At 49.0% G+C, this 24,046-nt stretch overlaps 7 protein-coding genes across 7 annotated transcripts; 4 read left to right on the top strand and 3 right to left on the bottom strand.

Annotated features, from left to right (window-relative positions):
* Nucleotides 1-77: 77 nt before the first annotated feature.
* LOC119148803 (histone H2A-IV) lies at nt 78-569 on the top strand. The gene has a single exon (XM_037389365.1). The coding sequence runs from the start codon at nt 113-115 to the stop codon at nt 500-502; it is 390 nt and encodes a 129-aa protein (XP_037245262.1). The 5' UTR covers nt 78-112; the 3' UTR covers nt 503-569.
* Nucleotides 570-1,217: 648 nt separating this feature from the next.
* Nucleotides 1,218-23,297, bottom strand: LOC119148768 (histone H1.10-like). Its single transcript, XM_037389327.1, has 2 exons — nt 22,480-23,297; nt 1,218-1,899 (listed from the first exon to the last, which is right to left on the bottom strand). The coding sequence occupies exons 1-2, from the start codon at nt 22,531-22,533 to the stop codon at nt 1,285-1,287; spliced, it is 669 nt and encodes a 222-aa protein (XP_037245224.1). The 5' UTR covers nt 22,534-23,297; the 3' UTR covers nt 1,218-1,284.
* Nucleotides 11,449-11,957, top strand: LOC119148793 (histone H2B 1/2/3/4/6-like). Its single transcript, XM_037389353.1, has one exon. It carries the CDS (start codon nt 11,536-11,538, stop codon nt 11,914-11,916), a length of 381 nt encoding a protein of 126 aa, XP_037245250.1. The 5' UTR covers nt 11,449-11,535; the 3' UTR covers nt 11,917-11,957.
* LOC119148776 (histone H2B 1/2/3/4/6) lies at nt 12,900-13,444 on the bottom strand. Its single transcript, XM_037389335.1, has one exon. The coding sequence runs from the start codon at nt 13,321-13,323 to the stop codon at nt 12,943-12,945; it is 381 nt and encodes a 126-aa protein (XP_037245232.1). The 5' UTR covers nt 13,324-13,444; the 3' UTR covers nt 12,900-12,942.
* On the top strand, nt 13,648-14,454 carry LOC119148802 (histone H2A-IV). The gene has a single exon (XM_037389363.1). It carries the CDS (start codon nt 13,681-13,683, stop codon nt 14,068-14,070), a length of 390 nt encoding a protein of 129 aa, XP_037245260.1. The 5' UTR covers nt 13,648-13,680; the 3' UTR covers nt 14,071-14,454.
* On the bottom strand, nt 19,673-20,294 carry LOC119148773 (histone H2B 1/2/3/4/6-like). Its single transcript, XM_037389333.1, has one exon. The coding sequence runs from the start codon at nt 20,277-20,279 to the stop codon at nt 19,734-19,736; it is 546 nt and encodes a 181-aa protein (XP_037245230.1). The 5' UTR covers nt 20,280-20,294; the 3' UTR covers nt 19,673-19,733.
* Nucleotides 20,440-21,716, top strand: LOC119148782 (histone H2A-IV). The gene has a single exon (XM_037389342.1). It carries the CDS (start codon nt 20,464-20,466, stop codon nt 20,851-20,853), a length of 390 nt encoding a protein of 129 aa, XP_037245239.1. The 5' UTR covers nt 20,440-20,463; the 3' UTR covers nt 20,854-21,716.
* Nucleotides 23,298-24,046: the final 749 nt, after the last annotated feature.

Raw genomic sequence — 24,046 nt, 5'->3', positions numbered from 1 at the left:
TCGGCGCCGCCGCCGCCGCGCCGCCCGTGCCGGATATAAGCGGGCCTCACGGCGGGCGTGGGCCGGTGTCTCTGCGGCGCTGCGGGTGCCGTCGTTTCGCCGAGTCGCTGCGATGTCCGGCCGCGGGAAGCAGGGCGGGAAGGCGCGGGCCAAGGCCAAGTCGCGCTCGTCGCGGGCCGGGCTGCAGTTCCCCGTGGGCCGCGTGCACCGGCTGCTGCGCAAGGGCAACTACGCGGAGCGGGTGGGCGCCGGCGCCCCGGTGTACCTGGCGGCCGTGCTGGAGTACCTGACGGCCGAGATCCTGGAGCTGGCGGGCAACGCGGCCCGCGACAACAAGAAGACGCGCATCATCCCCCGCCACCTGCAGCTCGCCATCCGCAACGACGAGGAGCTCAACAAGCTGCTGGGCAAGGTGACCATCGCGCAGGGCGGCGTGCTGCCCAACATCCAGGCCGTGCTGCTGCCCAAGAAGACTGATAGCCACAAGGCTAAAGCCAAGTGAGTGCCGACAAACAACGCCCGGGAAATCTTTCCCAGAAAAATCCAAAGGCTCTTTTCAGAGCCGCCCACTTGATCATTAAAGAGCTATATCGCGCTAAGTGTACATAGAAGCACTTTGAAAACACCACTAATACCGTCTGTCTTATTAAGGAAGAAAGACTTTGCGTTAATTATTTTTCAAAAATTTTTATGTATGACTTAATTGTGCACATAAGATTAAATTTTTTATGCTGCAGTTTTGGAACTTGTAGTATTTATTTGTATCCTACAGTTCTACTTATGAGTGTAAAATACTGCTCTTCCCCATCGGATCTTGCAGATGGGGTGAACCATCTGGCACCATGCGAAAACCGTCCCTGCCTATTCAGCTGCTTCCCCTCACGTAGTCACACAAGCGGAAAAGAAAGTGTTAAGTACTGGCTAGAAGACTGTTTAGAAGCAGAGGAATACATTTCAAGTCTTTAAGTACTTAAGCCGCCTTTAAGTAATGTCATTCATCTTCAAAGGAGGCAACGATCTTCACCCAGTATTGTAGTGATAATGATTAGAGAAGCATGAAGAGCTTCAAGCACTGAAGTTTCTGTCTGTGAGGGCACACACTCTACGTGTTTCCGTATGAGGTAAACTCCAAGACTACAAAACTATTTCCATTGTTTACTAAAAATACGTAAAGAAAGAAGAAGGTTACGTGCGTATTTTAGCTCTTTTTGAGAAAATTTGGGTGGCTCTTAAAAGAGCCGTTGGGGTTCAGTGCGACGCCAAGGGTTTTTTTTTCCTCGGAGCTTACTTCTTCTTGGGCGCCACCTTCTTTGGCTTGGCCGCTTTCGGCTTGGCCGCCTTGGGCTTGGCTGCTTTGGGCTTCACCGCCTTCGCTTTGGCCGGGCTCTTCGCGGCTGCCGCCGCCTTTTTCGGCTTAGCAGCCTTAGTCGCCTTCTTAGGGCTCTTGGCCGCTTTCTTGGCCGCGGCAGCTGCCGGCTTCTTGGCTTTCCTGGGGCTCTTCTTCGCCGCCGCTGCCTTCTTGGGCTTCTTAGCGGCGCTGGCGGGCTTCTTGGCAGCCGGCTTCTTAGGCTTGGCCGCGGCTGCCCGCTTCTTGGGGGCTTTTTCCTTCACTTCGCCAGGCTTCTTGTTGAGGCGGAAGGAGCCCGAGGCGCCGGTGCCCTTGGTCTGCACCAGGGTGCCCTTGTTGACGAGGCTCTTGAGCCCCAGCTTGATGCGGCTGTTGTTCTTCTCCACATCGTAGCCGCCGGCGGCCAGCGCCTTCTTGAGCGCGGCGAGGGAGAGCCCCTTGCGCTCCTTGGAGGCGGACACGGCCTTGGTGATCAGCTCGGTGACGCTGGGGCCCGCGGGCTTGCGGGCCTTGGAGCCGCCCGCCGCCTTCTTCGGCTTCTTGGCGGCGGCCTTGGCAGCGGGGGCCGCGACAGCGGGCGCTGCCTCAGCAGCCGGAGCAGGAGCGGTTTCGGACATCTCGACTCTGCGCAAACAGTCGCGGAGCGAGCTGCACCAACGGCCGCTGCGCCCCTATTTATAGCAGCGCGGCGGGCGCTGATTGGTGCGTTGCCGAGCCCGCCCCGCCCCACCGCTTTGCGCTCTGCCGCTCGGCTTGTGTTTTTTCCTTGTCAAAAAAGTGGTTTTTTCGTAAAAAAGCCGTGACCACGGCAACCCATTTCTTAATATTCTTGCTGAAGACGGAAGATATTTTTAGTTTTCGGCGTTTCTTTTGGTTGAGTGTTTAAATGAGTTTCAGGCAAACCAATTATCCCCGAGTTTGGGGACTGCACGCAGAGCCGGATGGTGAGATTTTTGTTTTTCCTTTTGAATTAAAACTTTGCTTCTGACAACACTGCTACAATGGCAGCGGCTTCATGTTCCTCAGACAGTTTTTCACCACGGTAGTGCAAAATGGACCTAATCTCGAGACATTTTCGTAGCATAAACGAGCTTTGAAAAGAAGCAAGTAACACAAAGTAGCCGGTCAGCCCTGGTTTTGTGCTATGAGTTGTTTGCCGTAACACGGCTTCATCTCTTAAAAATAATGAAACCTGGGTATATAGTGCCCTATTTAGCTCTAGTCAGAGCTAATATAAAGTAAACAAAAGACAGTTTTCAGCAAAATGGCTAATGTGAAAAACAGCTCTCTTAAATTAGCAGGTACCTTCAACATCACATAAGAACATACAGAAGGTCTTTCACTCTTTCGCTGCTTTCTGCGTCGTTGTATTAATGTTTTGAGAAACTATATACCCATTTTTTCTCCAAAATACTTCTTTTCATTAAACACAATATGTGAACACTTTCATTTTTGTGATGTTATCTTAAGATAAGAGTTTATTTTTTTCTTAATATCGGACATTTTGTTGGCCAGCATCAGCAGTTTTGCAAAAGTAAAGCAAAAAATGGTGTGCATGGTTTTTTTATTTAAAAATAGGTGAGGCTGCAAACGTTTCTTTAGTATATAATATAAATCAAGTGGCTTAATTAAACAATTATGCTCTCAGAACTTCTGAGATGTACTAGGGCATGGCTTTTTCCAACCTAAGAGTTTTGTGATGTGAGATAAACTGAACATACATAAAATGATTTTTTCTTAGGATGAGTTAGATGATTGTCATGTTCAAACATACACAGGAAAATATGGGAAAGAATAGAAGACACTGGTGGTAAGTTCCTATGATTGAAAATGCAGTCATTTGCCTTCTTTAACTTTTTATTTTGGTAATGTAATATCATACACTGTCTTGTGGAGTTTTGGCCATGAAGTCTGTTTTAAAAGCTTGTCAGTGGTGCTGGTTTACCATGACTAAGGTACACCTACAGTGTGAGAAACTACTAAGAGATGTGGTAGCATTTAGAGGGGCTTTTGTCTAGAGAAGACAAACAGCAGAATAACATCATATGCCAGAGTATAAAAACAGATCATGTGAGTTTGGAGCCAATGTCTGTACTGATGCTGTATTTCACAGTGGTTTCGCCTACTGACCCCAGTGTGGACTGTGGGTTGTGAACTACATTGTCACAGAAGTGAAACTATTGGGAAGCACACATGCCATCAAGGAGAAATTTCTGGGGGTTAGTTCTGTATCATACATGCTTCCTTCAAATTCTCTATCTTATTCTGCTCTATTCACTCGTATCAGAACCAATTTGATAGTAGCTTTACCTCCAAATTAAATTCATCCTTCAAAGATGCATATTCCTGGGTTTAAGCTAGGCCTCTACCCTTCTTCTCAAAAATGGATGTAGCAGCACAGTCCTGGAGTAGTCTATATACTTTCATGAAAGCTCATTTTTCTGATATTCCATAGTTTTGATAACATATCTGGACTTTAAATTCTGTTTTCTACAATCATAGAGAGTTAGTTTTAGGCTCAGCAAAGGATGAAATGCAAAAAGATCTTGCGAATTTTATCAGGTGGAGGAGCGGAAGGAAAAAATAATTTTGGAAGTGCCCTTTCATTGCTTTATTTAATGGGCAACCTAATTAAATTATAAAAGTAGTTCATTACTTATTTTAAATATTACCTTCCAGAAAAAAAGATTTTAATTTTGTTTTTGTGATATCATTTCGTACAAAGATGTACTTAGTATTAGACAGAATGAATTCTGCTTCTTATTTTTTCCTAAAATGCGCTTAGGCATTACATAGCTCCAGTTTCAACTCACATATCTAGCAAACACCTCCTTAAACACCCAAAAGGGCTACACGAAGGTCTACATAGCCTTAAGGCCTTGTGGCCCTTCGCAATGTAGTACAGGCAGACACTTTGATATTGATTTACCCCATGAAAAAGGAAGACCAGGGAGTAGCATAGAAAAATTGCTATAGTCAGAGTGTGATTTGTTCAGGTTCTAGATGAGGTGTAAGGCACCAGTATCTCATTTCTGATTTGCTGTCTGGTCAGTTAACTAGAAAATACAGTTATTTCTTTATGCAGCCTGGTGTATTTCACTTTTGCAGAAATACAAGCACATAGGTGTTTGGTTTTGTTTTACATGGCGATTAATAAACACAAATTTTACTGTAGGTATGCTGATCTAGAGAAGGTGTAAGTCTTTCCAAGAATGCTGCTACTTTATTAAGCTGTTAAAAACAAGGGAGGGGAATTACTGGCAACTGTGTGCATTGTGCTTCAGTGTTCTTTATGGCTCACTATTCACCGTGGGACTAAACTGTAACATAACTCTGATAGTTAACTCTGACAGAGAAAAACTTGCTGTTACAGAAAAAAAGTATTTTGACAAAGGTGTTTCTATAACCAGAATAAATATGGTCTACATTTGGAAGATAGACATGGAGGGTAGATAAAAGTACAGCTCGGCGGCCCCGTTTAAAGATTATGTATTCTAGCACTTCCCGGTGCTGAGAATGGTTAGGATTAATAGCCTTGCCTGGCGCTGGAAGCTGAAGTAGTTGAAGCCTAAGGCTGCTGTTGTGGCTAAGCCCAGCTGGCAGCTAGCTACCACAGCCGCTCACTCCCCCTCCCCCTGCCCCCCCTCAGAATCAAAAAAAGCTTAAACTCGTGGGTTAAGAACAGTTTAATAATAGAAATAAAGTAAAATATTTTAACACAACTGTAATAAACATAGGAATAATCATAATAGCAATGAAAAGAGGACAGAGAGAGGTGAGGAGTGTAAGTGTGGAATAAGTCCCAAGAAAAACAAGTGATGCTCAGTATAACTGCTCAGCACCTGCTGAAACCTGCCCGGCCAGTCCCTGAGCAGCGGTCGGACCCTCCTGGCCAACTCCCCCCCCCCCCCCAGTTTGTATAATCAGCATGATGTTCTGTGTGATGGACTAGCCCTTTGGCTGCTTTGGGCCGGCTGTCCTGCCTGTGCTCCCTCCTGGCTGCTTGTGCACCTGCTCACTGGCAGAGCATGGGAAACTGAAAAGTCTTTGACTTAGAGTAAGCACTGCTTAGCAACAACTAAGACATCAGTGTGTTATCAACATCCTTCTCATACTTGACCCAGAACACAGCACTGACTGTACCAGCTACAAAGAAGAAAATTAACTCTACCCAAACCAAAACCAGGCCAGCCGCAAGAGCTGACAGAGGGTAAAATTTTTGGTCAAATTACTGCTGCAAATACAGAGCTAGCTGAAACCAGCAGATGCGAGCAGAATGAAGAAGATGGGGACCAAGGAAACCATTCCAAGAGAAGGAGGTAACCTCAGAAGAAGGCCAGCCTGGCCACCAAGAAACCCGATAAGAAATAAAGTGACCACCAGCCAGAATTAAATGATGTGACTTGGCAATCGGGTGATGGGTGGTACGGGTATGATTGGGCGGGTGCCATCTGCAATAGGGGTTCCTCCTGGGGGCACCCAGCTCGAGCTGCTTTGCATGCCGGCTACGTAAACCACTGATTTACTCAGCAGACAGGAGACTCGTCTTCTTTGAGGAGGAACCTAGGGCTGAGCCCTGTTGAGCTGGCAGCCACATAATTCCTACCATGGTCTAGGCGGTGGCTGCATAATTCCTGCTACACCAGGGTGATGTATTTGGACACTGGGCCATCTTAATGTTGCTGGGTGACATCATCTGGGTAGCATGGATTTAAGAATACAAAAGACACTGCCGTGAACTGGATAGGAAAGACCACTAAAGAACGTGAATGATGGAACAACATGCTGTCATATGGCTTTATCTTCACACTACTTGCTTTATTAATTTGGAATGTTCATCCTCCTCTGGGATGAAATCCGTATAGATTTGAAGTCCCCAAACAGATCTGTAATCTGTAATCTCTTAAAATAAAATAAAGCTATGACCAGAGGCATTAGGCAGAAAATTTAGTTATTAGAAGGGGATCCACAGATACAGCTTTCTTCGTTTCTCTTAAAATTATCTCCTTGCAAATACATTCACATTTTTATATTAAAGTTTTATTGTGGTTCAAAGCAAGAGAGAAATAGCTCCTTGATTATTCCAGACCACAGAGCTTTCAAAAACTTCCAATCTCAGTTATGGGATAATTCCAAGAATCAATTTATAAGAAACAAGCAAGGCAGCCAGCAATCAGTCAAATTACAGAGCTTCTTGTTTAATATTTAATGTTTCAATGTGGTACAAACATAATACGTATGAAAGTGTTACTGTACTGGATGAATTTCTATGTGTATATTAATGGTTTGATTAAAAGCCTACTTTTGCCAATAGGGAATGTTAATTTAGGTAGAGAGAAAGTAGTCAGTCCACTCTTCCTTTCTGCCTAATTCCTTCCTTTAATAAGCTGGGAGGGTCACAGGGAACACAAAATACAATGTGTCTTGAAAATGTGTGCACAGGCTGGAGACCAGAGGGATGTTGAGAACAGAAACACTGGGTAGCACTGATCTGAGTATTTCTAATTGCTCAGGCAAATGTTGGAGACCCTTTGGGGGAACAGGAGCATGTGAAATAACATATTTTAACAGCATACGAATACAACATTTCTTTTGCCACTTGTTGCTGCACACTTTCTGTATGTCATCTGGGATCTCCCAACGCAGCATGTCTGGACTGCTGTTGCCTGCCCTGTGCACTGAGGAACGGCAGCTTCTTCCCACTGCGGATTACCTTCGGGAAGGAGGAAGCACTCTTCTTCCTAGGCTGTCAGCCTCAGCTAAGGTGCTGCACCACATGGCCAAGTTTTCATTTGTATTTCAAGATCATAAGAACAAAATTTTAGGTTTGTCTTCTGCCTGTTTTTTGCAGTGGTATGGGCCTGGGTTTTGTGAGGGTGAAATAAGGAGTGGCAAACATGCAACGGTACAGCTTGTTGCAGAATTGAGCTGTCCTGTACAGTCTCCTACAAGCCACAGGCAGTGCCAGCAGAGATTGAGTGGCTAAGCCACTTCCTAGCTACCTGATGCCTTGGCTCAGAGGACCTGTGATGGATGGTGGAAAGCAGTACCACAAAGATGGGAAGAGTGCAATCAGCTGCAGTGGTTCAGGACATGGAAGACGTCTAAGCTACCCTTCCTCCTTGTAGGCTGTGATAAATGAGCAGTAGAGCATTTTCAGGTGAACACTGAGAAGAAAGCTGAGACACTGGAAAGCTGATAGCCATGGTTCCTTTGCAGACGTTTTGAGGTTGGGAAGACCTGCGCATTTCAGAAGGAGCTTGTGCTCCTCTCCTTCCATGTGATACCCAGGAAGTCAGTGGGCTTCTTGTTCCCAGGGGCTACTTTGATTGTTCGCTACAGTCCCTAACTGCTGTTTCCTCCTTCCCCACTCCTCAAAAAAAAATGTGTTGTGGGCCTTGCACAATATTCTGGACACTTCCCTGACAAGGTTGCTCCGCATGCAGCCCAGTATTCACAGAGTAAGAAAAGTCTCCCAAAAGGGAATCTCCCAAAGGAAAACTCATCTATACTGCCTGGGATTTCTCTCCCCCCTTCCCCCCCGCCCCGCTTTCTGATGCTGATTACAGCTTTTTCTCACCATCTCTTTCCATGGCACCTAGCTGTTTCTCCCAGACAATATGCAAAGCACATCGGTGTCTATTAGGGAGAACACTTTGGGAGGTGATACATGGCAGGAAGGGGACACATGACTGCAAAACTCCAGCGAGAAGAGGGTTTAAATTTAGATTCTCCTCACCTCAAGAAAAAAAAAAAACAAACCACACCTGGAACCATGAGACTTTCTAAGGGCACGGGTCGTATACAAACAAAAGTGTTAAGTTGTTTGGTAAAATATTGGTTTATGTTGGCGATGGTTACCATAGTTTTGAGGAGAGAAGGCCCTTCATCCCACCACTGAGAAGAATTTTACCCCCACCTCACGTTGAGATAAGTCTCACCGTCGCTGTTAACTATTCCCCTACGAAGGTACCATATGAAACCGTTCTTGGACAGCTCAGGATAACACAGAAAATCAGTTCCTGATAACGAACACCCAAGTGGGCTTCCTTGCCAAACCTGTGCAAACACATCCAGGAATACGTGCTACTAACGGATGAGTGGGGAGGTGAGAAGGGGTCGGGGCTGGGGGGTGCTCCTCCCGGGTGATCTGCCCTTGTGTGGGGCTGGGAGGAGAGCTTGACTGCTGAAGGGTGCCGTGCCGGGCTGACGCGAGCGCTGCCGATGCAGACCTTCCTGTGCCACAAGGCGCGCAGGGACGTTGAGTATTCCGCTCCGCCCCCGCGCTGCGGGCTCCGCCGGAGCCTCCCGCCCGCCCCGGCCGGAGATGCCGCCCGCGGCCCCGTGTGTGCGCGGCGGGGTCGGAGCCGCGGTGGCAGCCGCCGTGGAAAGGCAGTGGCGTGTGCCGGCCTAAGGCTCGAGGAAATCTTGGAGGACCCAGGGTGGGGAAACGGAGAGGAGGGGGGCCAGGGGGGACCAGTGTTGTGTAAGCCGCCTGCCAGTCAGTGCCCTGCTGTGCCTCGGCCCCGAGCCTAACCGCCGCGGGCTCTCCGCTCCCTTTTCTCCGTTCGTGACTATTTACCGTGCGAGCGAGCTCCGCCGCGGGGCTGGGCACGAGCGAATGGGGGGACCAGGGGCCTGGGGAGGAGCCCAATACTTACCATCCGGGATAGACCACGGATTTTATTCCAGCGGTCCCCACACTTAGAAAACTTCCATGTAGGATCGCTTTCCCCTCAACAGCCAGCCGAGACAGACCCTCAGGACGGAAGGGAAGCAGGGCAGGATTGCTGCCGGCCCCTCCTGGACAGGGCAGGCGAGGTGGCGTGCAGCGGCTGGGTTGAGGAGCTGCTCCGGGACACGGCTGGGAGTGCGCGCAACCCCTCCGTTTCCGCACTTAGCGCTGAAGCCCGATGAGGGTTAATTTGGCGCCCGTGAGTATGACAGCTCCGTTCAAGGGCTTCCGGCAGCGGTGCAAGAAATAGAAGGTAATGGAACTCCTAACACGAACCTTTCCAGGAAGGAATAGCCAGACGACGCAAATACAAATTCGCTACAGGAACGTGTGTGCAAATGCCATCTCAGTTGCGAGGCCGGGCCGGCGAGGAGCCGGGAGCGCGGCTGGGAGCAGAGCGCGGCGGGAAGCGGCGCCGCGGACAGACAGGAAAGGAACGAGCCGCGCAGCTTCACCCTGGGCGCAGCCGCCGAGCCCCTGATCGCAGCGGGCACCTTCGCGACCATCGCGTCTTCTCTGGGCTGAGCGGGGGTGGGTCCCACCGCCGAGTGAGCCTCGGGCAGGGAGGGTAGCTGGGCAGCGCCGCGCTCGGCAAACAGGAACGCGGAAATCCACGAGTGCGGAGGTAGTGCCGGCGCTGCGCTTTCGCAGCTCGCGGAAGCTCGACCGAAGAAAGCCGAAATGAAACTGGTGAAAGGTGATCTACATGAAATGCACAACACACCTGCCCCCATATCGTCAAGCAGCAGGAGAAGGAAAACCTCATGTCCCCTTCCAAGTGCTCGGGCGTCCCAACACGGAGCACTTGTGACAGTGACCGTAGAGACCGCTTCCTCTCAGCAGCCTCCTACTGTTATTCCAATACACTGTTTTCTTCGGCGCACACATCCTTCACTTCATCAACGGCCCATACATAGGTTTACCATAAACACTTTTACACACACCTAGAGCGTGTCTCCGACATGCGTATCGCACTGAGTCTCACTGAAACACGCATCGCCTCTGCTCCCCGCAAAAGACAGTGCACCCCGAAACACACGAGATTTTCACTCCCCGACGGAGACATGACCGTGCACCGCCCGACACACGCATCGCTCTGCGTACGACAGTCCCTTCGCTCTGCGCCTGAACAACATGCATCGCTCTGCTCCCCGACGGACACACACGGTTCTCAGCACCTCGCCACGCACACATCGGTCTGCGTCCCCCGAAACACATTATGCCCCAACACACACAGCGCTCGGAATTTCATGAAACAGACGTCGCTGTGCTCCTCCTCACCTCAAACCTCGCTCCGCTCGTGTCCTGCACACGCGCGCCTCAGTGCCCGAAGACACTCCCTTTGCTCTGCCCCGGCTGAAAAACACTTCCCTCTCCGTACGATAGTTCCATCTCTCTGCGCCTTAAACACGAACGTCGTTCGGCGACCCAGCCGACACACCTCTCGGAGTCTCCCGAAGACACATCGCTCCGCTCCTCCCCTACGCACACATCGCTCTGCCCCGAATGACAAACACATCGCTCCTGCGTACGACAGTCCCATTGCTCTGCACCTCCCGAAACACGCACCGCTCTCGGGTACCCGTCGCCCGCCCCCCGTTGCCGGAACACATCGCACCACTCCTGCCCTGCCCTACGCACACATCGCTGCATTCCCCGAAGACACTCCCATCGCTCTGCCCCGGCTGACTCCACATCGCTCCGCGTCCCACGGCGTAGAGAGCCCCTGTGAACGATAGTCCCATCGCTCTGCGCCTCAAACACACAGGCATCGCTCAGCTCCCCGCCACGCACACGCTCCCCTGTCGACAACACAGCCATCGCCCTGCGCCCCCCGAAACACATCGCTCCGCGCCCCCCAAACCACATTACTCTTGCGCACCGACACACACCGCTCGGCTCCCCCCAACTCACACTCCGTCCTGCGCCCACTAACACACTCAGCGCTTTGACTGCCCGAAGCACTCTTCGCTCTGCGCCTCAACGACACACGCATCGCTCCGCGCATCCCCTGCACATACACACCGCTGTGCTCTCCCCACACGCTTCCATCGCTCTGCGCCGCCGCACCACTGCGCAACCCGCGATGCTGCCACCTCTCCGCGCCCCACGGAACACCCAACCCTTTCCTCCCCAGTTCACCCGGAGGGCCGCGCATATGGATAGCGCTGCGGCGATGACAACGACAACTCTCATGTCCCCACAACAACGCACATCGCACCGCAGCCCCACCAGACGCATCGTCCTGCGCGCGACGGCGAAGCCCATCGCCCGGGGCGGAAACTGAGCACCTCCCCCTCCTCCCCGCTTCTGAGTCACAGGCTGCTGGGGGTGGGGCGTCGGGGCATGTCATTAGGAACCCGCTTGAAAAAGGGCTCCCGGGGAGGGCGTCGTTACTCGGCGTCGTATCGACTGCTGCTTGCTGGATAGCGAGAGACGTGCCCGTGCTGCGATGCCCGAGCCGGCCAAGTCCGCCCCCGCGCCCAAGAAGGGCTCCAAGAAGGCGGTGACCAAGACGCAGAAGAAGGGCAACAAGAAGCGCAAGAAGAGCCGCAAGGAGAGCTACTCGATCTACGTGTACAAGGTGCTGAAGCAGGTGCACCCCGACACGGGCATCTCGTCCAAGGCCATGGGCATCATGAACTCCTTTGTCAACGACATCTTCGAGCGCATCGCCGGCGAGGCCTCGCGCCTGGCGCACTACAACAAGCGCTCCACCATCACCTCGCGGGAGATCCAGACGGCCGTGCGGCTGCTGCTGCCCAGTGAGCTGGCCAAGCACGCCGTCTCCGAGGGCACCAAGGCTGTCACCAAGTACACCAGCTCCAAGTAAGCTGCCTCTACGCCCTGTGCCAGCACTCCTCGACCCAAAGGCTCTTTCAGGAATCACCAGTTCTTTCAGATGAAGAGCTGTGTCACTTTCCAACAGTTAATTAACTTAGTGTTCTGAGTCTTGCTTGCATGGTGTCCTTCGGGACCAGTTTTCCATAGTCTATTGCAGTTTTTTCCTGTTTCTCTTGAGTTCCAGGTCTTAATCTGATGCTGTAAAATGCAAAATGCAAGACACTTCAGAAATGCCTATCGGGGGGCAGCAGGAGCTAAGACATCGTAGTGGTTGACTTGTGATTAGACCTTACCTATCTGAATATTAGCCCCCTCTGAAACCATCAGCTACTCAGTATTCTGAACCTTCGAATTTAAACAAAAACAACCAGGCTAGGAAAAAGTTGAACTAATCCTTTAAGACATACATTTTAAACAGAAGATTTTTTTTCTGATAGGGAAGAGCAATGAAACAAAACACTAAGAAAATCAAAAAGCATTTCCCTACCAATTACTGAGAACCTCGAAGACACTATTAAACTATATTGGCATATGCATATGACCAATAGCATGGGAGTTCAGGCAAGAAAACAGAGAAGGGATGGACCAGGGCTGACACCAACCTGAGCTGAAGAGAACAGGCACTGTAACCACTTTCCTTCTCACTCTTTTTCAGATACCAAGGACTTTTGCTTAACAACGGCACGCAGGAGGCAGACTGTGTGGGGAAGGTGCCCTGCAAGCAGCTGGCAATCGAAGTCACCCACAAGAGGCAGTGTGAACAAGACAGTAATCCTGGAGTCAGCAGGGCCGAGGAAACCAAAAACGGGTAAGTACACAGACCATGAGAAGTAGGGAGCAGGCAGGGATTGTGTTCATACCAAGCTATGCTAAGCCTCTTTTTTTAATCTTGGGTCCTGTATTTGTCATGCAAATAACGAAAAAGGACACCATCATTAACATACAGAAATTAAAGCTCTTTTAATGAAAAGATGTGTGGCTCTTAAAAGAGCCATTGAATTAATCTTTCAGGCATTTACTTGGAGCTGGTGTACTTGGTGACAGCCTTGGTGCCCTCGGAGACGGCGTGCTTGGCCAGCTCACCGGGCAGCAGCAGCCGCACGGCCGTCTGGATCTCCCGCGAGGTGATGGTGGAGCGCTTGTTGTAGTGCGCCAGGCGCGAGGCCTCGCCGGCGATGCGCTCGAAGATGTCGTTGACAAAGGAGTTCATGATGCCCATGGCCTTGGACGAGATGCCCGTGTCGGGGTGCACCTGCTTCAGCACCTTGTACACGTAGATCGAGTAGCTCTCCTTGCGGCTCTTCTTGCGCTTCTTGTCGCCCTTCTTCTGCGTCTTGGTCACCGCCTTCTTGGAGCCCTTCTTGGGCGCGGGGGCGGACTTGGCCGGCTCGGGCATCGCAGCACGGGCACGTCTCTCGCTATCCAGCAAGCAGCAGTCGATACGACGCCGAGTAACGACGCCCTCGCCGCGAGCCCCTTTTATAGCGGCGCTGCGTGACGCACCGGCTCGACTGTGTGGCGCCGCCATTGGTTGGAAGTTCTGCTCGGGGGCGTCACGCCGCGCTGCGCGTTGCTATTGGGCACCGCTGGATCCGCGTTCCCAGTGGGGAGCTGCCGGCACAACGCCTCCGCCGCAGCCTATCGGCGCCGCCGCCGCCGCGCCGCCCGTGCCGGATATAAGCGGGCCTCACGGCGGGCGTGGGCCGGTGTCTCTGCGGCGCTGCGGGTGCCGTCGTTTCGCCGAGTCGCTGCGATGTCCGGCCGCGGGAAGCAGGGCGGGAAGGCGCGGGCCAAGGCCAAGTCGCGCTCGTCGCGGGCCGGGCTGCAGTTCCCCGTGGGCCGCGTGCACCGGCTGCTGCGCAAGGGCAACTACGCGGAGCGGGTGGGCGCCGGCGCCCCGGTGTACCTGGCGGCCGTGCTGGAGTACCTGACGGCCGAGATCCTGGAGCTGGCGGGCAACGCGGCCCGCGACAACAAGAAGACGCGCATCATCCCCCGCCACCTGCAGCTCGCCATCCGCAACGACGAGGAGCTCAACAAGCTGCTGGGCAAGGTGACCATCGCGCAGGGCGGCGTGCTGCCCAACATCCAGGCCGTGCTGCTGCCCAAGAAGACCGACAGCCACAAGGCTAAAGCCAAGTGAACACATCTAAGATCAATCAAGAAGCAAAGAAGGTCAGAACTGGCTCTTTTCAGAGCCCCCACAATGCTCGTGAAGGGTTGAGTCAATTTTGCTGCTTTTACTTTTTCTAGGGAATGCAGGTGGAAACATGTAAGCTGTGCTTTTCTTGGTGTTTGCCTTAAGTGTGTGTCCTTTTTTTCCTGCCTTCCTTTTGCAGTTTTTTGGGGATTTTTTGGGTTTTTTTTTGTTGTTGGAAGGTGGTTGTTTTATTAATACCAAATGTAATATTTCTAAAAACTTGGGCTTATCTGTCAAGGGAGGGGTTCAATTTAGCTGCTTGTTGCCTTTATAGAATTCTTTCCTGATTTGTTTTCAATAAAATGTTTTGTTTTGCAAAAGCTTGGAGATTTTTAGTGTTCAGCAGTAGCAATTATGCTTTTTAATGATACTGAAGTAAGCATTGTGTCTCTCAGCAAGTCCACAAACTCTGGCTTTGCTCTAAGTTCTCTAGGCAGTATTTATTAGACGATGATGTAAACTCAAGTCCTTTTGTATCTGCCTGGATTGTTTCGGTTTGGTTGGTCAGTATGAAAGAGTAGCTGACTGCTGTTGCAACTCCAGACAACATGGAGTTTTCAGATTTGTGAAGAAGGGGTGGGAGATGGGGAAGCAAAGTGTGCGTGGACACACACAAAGATAAAAGCCTGAAGACATCACGTGGTCCCAGCACTGAGACTGAGCTGGTTCTTCTGCAATAGAGGAGATGTTCCCTGCCTTCAGGCCCTTGTTGATTTCCATTTTTTGCTGTTTAACTTTCTCTTGTGAGAGAATCCTGCTGGCTTTCTTTAGCACAATTAGTTCTACAGAGCATTAGGAAGGATTGTGGCTGCCAGCTTCTTGAGTTTCCTGGGGCTCTCTTTTGTGCTCTGTGCAGGCAAGCATGGCCTTGGTGATCACCTTAGTGGCACTGGAGCAACAGGAGCAATTTTCACCATGGTCAGTTTTGCCCATCTGTGTCCTCCAGTCTAGGGAAAAGAGACATGGGCTAACACAGCTGAGGGTCTGCTCTTTGCTGAGCTCAGTTTTCCTAAAATTGAGTTGGTAATAAGTTCACTCATCTGCAGGGGAGGGAAGTCTCCACTCCCCTCTGTGCCTAATATTGTTCCACGGAATGACACTGGTGTCTGCATATTGGAACTGCTGAGGATTGTAGCTAAAATGGGGAAGGGTCCTATGAACCACACTGGTAATGCATGTGTTGTCTCAAAGCTGTGGGAGAAGATATAAATCTGGATTTTCAGACTGTAGAAACTTTCAGAAGGACAGTCTTTTGGATTTCTTTACCTTATAAATGAATTCTCTGGTATCAACAGTACAAATGCAATAGAACAAAAGACAAGACTATTCATTATTATTCTTGCTGTTCCTCTTATTTCCCTGCTGCAGAAGGTGTTTAGGCATTACGTAGCTCCAGTTTCAACTCACATATCTAGCAAACACCTCCTTAAACACCCAAAAGGGCTACACGAAGGTCTACATAGCCTTAAGGCCTTGTGGCCCTTCGCAATGTAGTACAGGCAGACACTTTGATATTGATTTACCCCATGAAAAAGGAAGACCAGGGAGTAGCATAGAAAAATTGCTATAGTCAGAGTGTGATTTGTTCAGGTTCTAGATGAGGTGTAAGGCACCAGTATCTCATTTCTGATTTGCTGCCTGGTCAGTTAACTAGAAAATACAGTTATTTCTTTATGCAGCCTGGTGTATTTCACTTTTGCAGAAATACAAGCACATAGGTGTTTGGTTTTGTTTTACATGGCAATTAATAAACACAAATTTTACTGTAGGTATGCTGATCTAGAGAAGGTGTAAGTCTTTCCAAGAATGCTGCTACTTTATTAAGCTGTTAAAAACAAGGGAGGGGAATTACTGGCAACTGTGTGCATTGTGCTTCAGTGTTCTTTATGGCTCACTATTCACCGTGGGACTAAACTGTAACATAACTCTGATAGTTAACTCTGACAGAGAAAAACTTGCTGTTACAGAAAAAAAGTATTTTGACAAAGGTGTTTCTATAACCAGAATAAATATGGTCTACATTTGGAAGATAGACATGGAGGGTAGATAAAAGTACAGCTCGGCGGCCCCGTTTAAAGATTATGTATTCTAGCACTTCCCGGTGCTGAGAATGGTTAGGATTAATAGCCTTGCCTGGCGCTGGAAGCTGAAGTAGTTGAAGCCTAAGGCTGCTGTTGTGGCTAAGCCCAGCTGGCAGCTAGCTACCACAGCCGCTCACTCCCCCTCCCCCTGCCCCCCCTCAGAATCAAAAAAAGCTTAAACTCGTGGGTTAAGAACAGTTTAATAATAGAAATAAAGTAAAATATTTTAACACAACTGTAATAAACATAGGAATAATCATAATAGCAATGAAAAGAGGACAGAGAGAGGTGAGGAGTGTAAGTGTGGAATAAGTCCCAAGAAAAACAAGTGATGCTCAGTATAACTGCTCAGCACCTGCTGAAACCTGCCCGGCCAGTCCCTGAGCAGCGGTCGGACCCTCCTGGCCAACTCCCCCCCCCCCCCAGTTTGTATAATCAGCATGATGTTCTGTGTGATGGACTAGCCCTTTGGCTGCTTTGGGCCGGCTGTCCTGCCTGTGCTCCCTCCTGGCTGCTTGTGCACCTGCTCACTGGCAGAGCATGGGAAACTGAAAAGTCTTTGACTTAGAGTAAGCACTGCTTAGCAACAACTAAGACATCAGTGTGTTATCAACATCCTTCTCATACTTGACCCAGAACACAGCACTGACTGTACCAGCTACAAAGAAGAAAATTAACTCTACCCAAACCAAAACCAGGCCAGCCGCAAGAGCTGACAGAGGGTAAAATTTTTGGTCAAATTACTGCTGCAAATACAGAGCTAGCTGAAACCAGTAGATGCGAGCAGAATGAAGAAGATGGGGACCAAGGAAACCATTCCAAGAGAAGGAGGTAACCTCAGAAGAAGGCCAGCCTGGCCACCAAGAAACCCGATAAGAAATAAAGTGACCACCAGCCAGAATTAAATGATGTGACTTGGCAATCGGGTGATGGGTGGTATGGGTATGATTGGGCAGGTGCCATCTGCAGTAGGGGTTCCTCCTGGGGGCACCCAGCTCGAGCTGCTTTGCATGCCGGCTACGTAAACCACTGATTTACTCAGCAGACAGGAGACTCGTCTTCTTTGAGGAGGAACCTAGGGCTGAGCCCTGTTGAGCTGGCAGCCACATAATTCCTACCATGGTCTAGGCGGTGGCTGCATAATTCCTGCTACACCAGGGTGATGTATTTGGACACTGGGCCATCTTAATGTTGCTGGGTGACATCATCTGGGTAGCGTGGATTTAAGAATACAAAAGACACTGCCGTGAACTGGATAGGAAAGACCACTAAAGAACGTGAATGATGGAACAACATGCTGTCATATGGCTTTATCTTCACACTACTTGCTTTATTAATTTGGAATGTTCATCCTCCTCTGGGATGTAGTTATATTTGCTGTTCCTTATGATCCTAAATACTACTCCTTTACCTGTGAGATGAACAAGTATAGGGAAATTCCTGAAATGGTTGGTTTTTATCATTTCAGACACTTTGGTCTCAGCACTGATAGAAAATAGTGGATGTGTTAGTCAGATCTGATGATGTATGTGTGCAGGTGTAATTGCTATAATCACATTTTTGCCCCCTAATATTATCTTATCATTTATATTGAGATTGGAAGAAACAATCATAAGTAGCAGTTTCTTCTGGGTTTATTAGAAGAGTTTCATGAATTTAGAATCAATGTCACATACCAAAACAACCTTTCTTTGTGAAAAAAAGTGTACCCTGTAACCTCTGTTAAAGCTTGAAAGCTAAGCTATGTTTATGGAGTTTGCAGCATGCAGCATAAGCATAGAAAGACAGAAAAGGCAAAAGGAAAAGTTATGTATTCCTGAGCTGGGAGGGCAAAATGCACCACCAATCTCTACTTTCAACTCAGGCGGGAGGACTGCCCTGTGCTAGCTGTAGTTCAAACTAGGGTCTTTGCCTTTCAGGTTTTTTTTCTTTTTTCAAAGAGTACCTAACAGAATTTGACTTTTACTTGATTAATTACAGGGCATAATAGACACTGACAAATTCTTCTTCTGATCATTATCACTGTCAAAATATGAGCACTTTTAGGATGTATTTTGTAGAATCCCCTTCTAGTAACCCACGTGTCCCCTCTACACAAAAACCCCTAAAGACTGAAGTACACTATGGTTTATTAATCTTTTTAGATATTGGACTTTTAGAGAGGCTCAGAATATGCAAACTGTGTTTCAGAGCTTGCACTAAGGCACTTGGCAGACAGATCTTTGAACTCCATTTAAAGCTGCTGAAGGACATTGTGGAGGATGCCTCTTCCCACTGGATATTTGAAATCCAATCAGAGAGGTCCCCAGCAGCACTGAAGCTGAAATTAACTTTGCTAAATTCGTGCCAGGTTTAAAGGAGACCTGGTGCCTGTTGCTGTACCTGTACTAACAAACAATATGCAGTCAGTACTAGAAAGGCTGACTTTGTGATTCTGTGGTCCTTGTATGAACTAAGCGTGTTCAGAGGTCCACAGAATATGCTTGGAAGTTAGGATTATTCAGAACTAGTTTGAAAGAAGGCAACAAAAGCTTTGATCTGCATCTACAGCAGCATCCCATTATGCAAAAGCATGACGGACTGATTCAGGCCTGTGACCTGAGGCCAAAAGACTTTAGGGCCAATTAGTAGCTATATGATAAACTCTGATAGTTTACAAAGTCAGTCTACAGTGGCTAGTTTCTTTGGTTTCAGTAGTTTTAATACAATTAATGACATAAATACAGGAAAGGTTGGATAGATATGAAATATTAATCTTCACTCTCTGGTTTTAGCTACAAGGGGAATATTCTGTACCTAAGAAGTTGTAGGGAGAAGCTATGCATGTTACACTACAAATCACAAGCACAGAAAATTTATTGACAAAATTGCTGATGATAAATAAGTTTTAGAAATTACTTCTATTGTATTAATCAATGGGCTGTTGGCAAGAGCTTTATTAAGATAAGTGTCCCTTATTACTACATAAATTCTTTTATAGAACAGTGTACTGTAGACACCTCATTGCTTTTACTAAAAAAAAGACTGAGCACCATCAAGTGGTAGACGTTGTTATAGCAGTTATAATGCTGTACACTGATAAGTTTCTAACAGAAAAAATAGAAAAAATCTCCTGACTAGAAAACTACAGAAACCTTTCCTTCAATTTACAACATATAAGATGAACGTACTTAGAATACTGATGTATTGTAAAAAAATATATACCAGAATCTTTAAAGAAAACTGTAATACAACTTTAAAATAAGGAAACAGTATCACCTAGAAAGTACAATAAAAATAAAAATTGTTAGAATAAGTTTAGTTACTGCAAGTACTTTGTTGCTACAATAAACTATGTTCCCTGGCACAGATAAGGTTTTCTCAAAATAAATCTAGAAGTAGGGCTTCAAAATTTGTTTTAAGCATTCACATTAAAAACCTGAAACATTTTCTGTATTTGACTATACAGCCCTTATATTGAAAAATTGGGTGGCTCTTAAAAGAGCCTTTGGGTCGAGGAGTGCTGGCACAGGGCGTAGAGGCAGCTTACTTGGAGCTGGTGTACTTGGTGACAGCCTTGGTGCCCTCGGAGACGGCGTGCTTGGCCAGCTCACCGGGCAGCAGCAGCCGCACGGCCGTCTGGATCTCCCGCGAGGTGATGGTGGAGCGCTTGTTGTAGTGCGCCAGGCGCGAGGCCTCGCCGGCGATGCGCTCGAAGATGTCGTTGACGAAAGAGTTCATGATGCCCATGGCCTTAGACGAGATGCCCGTGTCGGGGTGCACCTGCTTCAGCACCTTGTACACGTAGATCGAGTAGCTCTCCTTGCGGCTCTTCTTGCGCTTCTTGTCGCCCTTCTTCTGCGTCTTGGTCACCGCCTTCTTGGAGCCCTTCTTGGGGGCGGGGGCGGATTTAGCCGGCTCGGGCATCGCAGCACGGGCACGTCTCTCGCAGACACCGAACACCGGATACCCAGCAATAGCGAGACGGATTAAGTGGAAACAGCCGCGTTTCACGTATTTATAGCTCTCGTATGCAAATGTAAGGGATTCCTTGTGTTCACTTTCATTGGTCAGAAGACAATAACGCCTCATTACTCCCTTGTAGACCTTTTTTATTGGTTGGAATTCGATCCACCCTGTGATTGGCTGCCGAGAAGAGACCAACTTCTCAGCCTATCAGCGAATGGGCGAGTTGGGAAAGAGAAGCTATAGCTGAAGGGCTGTGGCTGTGCGCTGCGTTCTGGTGCTAGTTGCTTTTAGAAGCGATCGACCGAAGATGTCCGGCCGCGGGAAGCAGGGCGGGAAGGCGCGGGCCAAGGCCAAGTCGCGCTCGTCGCGGGCCGGGCTGCAGTTCCCCGTGGGCCGCGTGCACCGGCTGCTGCGCAAGGGCAACTACGCGGAGCGGGTGGGCGCCGGCGCCCCGGTGTACCTGGCGGCCGTGCTGGAGTACCTGACGGCCGAGATCCTGGAGCTGGCGGGCAACGCGGCCCGCGACAACAAGAAGACGCGCATCATCCCCCGCCACCTGCAGCTCGCCATCCGCAACGACGAGGAGCTCAACAAGCTGCTGGGCAAGGTGACCATCGCGCAGGGCGGCGTGCTGCCCAACATCCAGGCCGTGCTGCTGCCCAAGAAGACCGACAGCCACAAGGCTAAAGCCAAGTGAACGCAAGGGAAAGGCGGCACGTTATCTGCTCCGAAGAAAATAATCCAAAGGCTCTTTTCAGAGCCACCCACAAAATCATAAAAGAGCTCATTTATCCACTGTATAGTTATGCCGTTTTCATGGAATACTCAACCCGGTTTTTCTTATTTTCTCCATGTTTATTAATTGTTTTTGGCTTGGTGATAGTAGCAACAAAGTCGTGCTAGAACGTCCTCCCAATGTAAGTTGCTCCTAGTACGGGGTATTTTCCCTTTGGTGGTTATGCCGAAGAACAAAGTTCCCAATGCTTCGGCGAGCGCTCCCGCCCCTCCCCCCTTTTCCGCGTTTTTCTTCCCTGGGAGTGGCTGAACCGGCACCAGAGATATGAGGCGTATTCATCTTCTGGGGGGGGTGGGGGTGAAGGAGCTGCGGGCTGGCCTCTCCGCTGGCCAATCCTTGGTCAGGGCGGGCATTTTCAAGAGTTAAAGATCTTTTTCTCTCTCATCGGGAACAAAAGGACTGCGAGAGCTCAGGCCTGTTTACGGGTATGTAAGGAAACCCTCCCCTCCTCCCCCAGAGACAACCATTTAAGGAAACACCTTAAAAGAAATAACACAATAGGTTAGACATGGCTCAGTAGCAGCGTGCCTGGCAATTGCATTACTTTTGTTACAAAATATATGCTTTAAAAAATCACGCAGCCGATTTCTATCAAATCATTATAAAAATTACTTCCTGGTAATCAAACCAATCATTCAGCATAACGGATGTAAAAGTGTACACTTCCCTAAAGCCGCCGCGTTATACTGTGCTCATTAGCATTTCTTTCGGTAATGGTTGGGGAGCGGGAGGAGGAAGAGGGGAAAAAAAACAAAAAACAAAACAAGAAACCACAATTGACCGCCGACGACTTACGAATTACTGGATCCTTGCTGCAGGTTACTGACGACTTGGTGCCTCAGCTCCTTTAGGGAAAGTGTGGGTGGCTCTTAAAAGAGCCGTTTGATAACAAAATATGTAGAGCAGCACTCCTGTTATAGTTTACTTCTTCTTAGGTGCCGCTTTCTTCGCCTTGGCCGCTTTCGGCTTGGCTGCCTTGGGCTTGGCTGCTTTGGGCTTCACCGCCTTCGCTTTGGCCGGGCTCTTCGCCGCTTTCTTGGGACGGCCTGCCTTGGCCGCTTTCTTGGGGCTCTTGGTTGCTTTCTTGGCCGCGGCAGCTGCCGGCTTCTTGGCTTTCTTGGGACTCTTCTTCACTGCTGCCGCCTTCTTGGGCTTCTTAGCGGCGCTGGCGGGCTTCTTGGCAGCCGGCTTCTTAGGCTTGGCCGCGGCGGCCCGCTTCTTGGGGGCTTTTTCCTTCACTTCGCCAGGCTTCTTGTTGAGGCGGAAGGAGCCCGAGGCGCCGGTGCCCTTGGTCTGCACCAGGGTGCCCTTGTTGACGAGGCTCTTGAGCCCCAGCTTGATGCGGCTGTTGTTCTTCTCCACATCGTAGCCGCCGGCGGCCAGCGCCTTCTTGAGCGCGGCGAGGGAGAGCCCCTTGCGCTCCTTGGAGGCGGACACGGCCTTGGTGATCAGCTCGGTGACGCTGGGGCCCGCGGGCTTGCGGGCCTTGGAGCCGCCCGCCGCCTTCTTCGGCTTCTTGGCGGCGGCCTTGGCGCCGGGCGCGGATGCATCGGGGGCGGCGGCGGGAGCGGTCTCGGACATCGCGGCGGCGGCGGCGTCCTCTGCGGAGCAGGCGAACACAATTGGGCTGGCGCGGGTCAGATGCTCGTATTTTTAGAGAGATGCCGCGCGGTGATTGGTGCGTTGCAGAGCCCGCCCCGCTGCACGGCCGGGGAGCCCTTCGGTGTGCTCGATTTGTGTTTCTTTGGACTAACAAAAGTGTATTTTCCTCGGAATTTCTGCCACCAAATCGCCCCATTTCCCCGGTGAGGGAGGAGAAGAGCAGGTACTTGCGTTCGGGAGAATTTCCAGCCGCAAACACGCGTGCTGAGTTAAAGGAGAGGCGATAAATCCCGTGTGCTGCTGCTGGAGAGACCTCTGAAGAGAGAAACTTTTGTTTTTCCTTGCAAATTAAAAATTTCCTTTTGACTTAAATTTTACAGCAACGACTCAGGCTGATTCCTTAGAGGGTTTTCTTGGGGTGAAAGTTGAAATCTGCCGATTTAAAGCTATTTTGACAGTTTAAATTGATTTTGAAGAGGAGGAAGTAACACAAACTCCTCTTTCAGCTCTGAATATGGATTAAGAACCGGTTCCTTTGACCATGTGTTTTACCTCTTAAAACGCTAAAGTCTAGTGAAATAGTGTCTCATACAACCTCTTATTGCACTTTTTATAGAGTCACAAGCAATTTGTTAATATCTGGAGGTTTATGAACATACAGTTGTTTTATTTTGTCTTTCTGGGATTTCAGCAGAAAGCAGCCAAACTTACCCTGCTACCTTGTGTTGGGTGCTTTCTTTCTTTTGTTTGTTTTCCATATGATTTTCTACATCAATTAATAAGTAAGGCAAGCTATTTGTTTTCATATTATATTTCAATTTCAAGTAGAATATAATTTGATACCTGATGTTAAAAACTGCAGCTTTGTAAAAGAAAGCAACCTCCTAAACTTCTGGTGATATTTATTGGAATTATCTTTGTCTCTCTAGTAATGTAACATGTGCAACGGATAGCGTGGCAGATTAGTAGTTATACTCTTCCTGCCCAGAGAATATTATCTTGTTATGTATTTTCTCTATAGTAGTAGAATTTAAAACCCTATTACTGGTTTGGTTTTTGGGTTTGGGTGGGGTTTTTTGTGTGTGTGTGAGTAGTTGGTGGGATTTTTACACATCTTACATGATATGTCTACACAAAGTTTTATCTAAAGTCAATTCTGAATCCCCTTCCCACTCTGAATAAAACCCACCTAATTCTTCTTTACACATTTTACAGCCATCGTTGAAATGAGGAAATATTTTCAGGACAAAAACTAGAGCACTTTGTGATAACCTGAGTTTTAACAGGGGGAGAGGTAGGCCATAGGTCGTTCCTGAAGGACCAGGAAGAATTCAATCAATATTGATATATGGTGGAATATGATGTAATATGCTGAACAGAACAGAGCTCCAGAATAATATTTCATTAATCTGTGCCTGATTACAAACAAGTATGTTAACCATTGCCTTTCACAGTTATTCAAGGATCACAAAGACTGCACCTCAGCCCTGCC

Source organism: Falco rusticolus, chromosome 5 (assembly GCF_015220075.1).
Source record: "Falco rusticolus isolate bFalRus1 chromosome 5, bFalRus1.pri, whole genome shotgun sequence".
NCBI classification, from domain to species: Eukaryota; Metazoa; Chordata; class Aves; order Falconiformes; family Falconidae; genus Falco; species Falco rusticolus.
The sequence above is the reverse complement of the archived record's forward strand: the minus strand, read 5'-3'. Positions and strand labels throughout refer to the sequence as shown.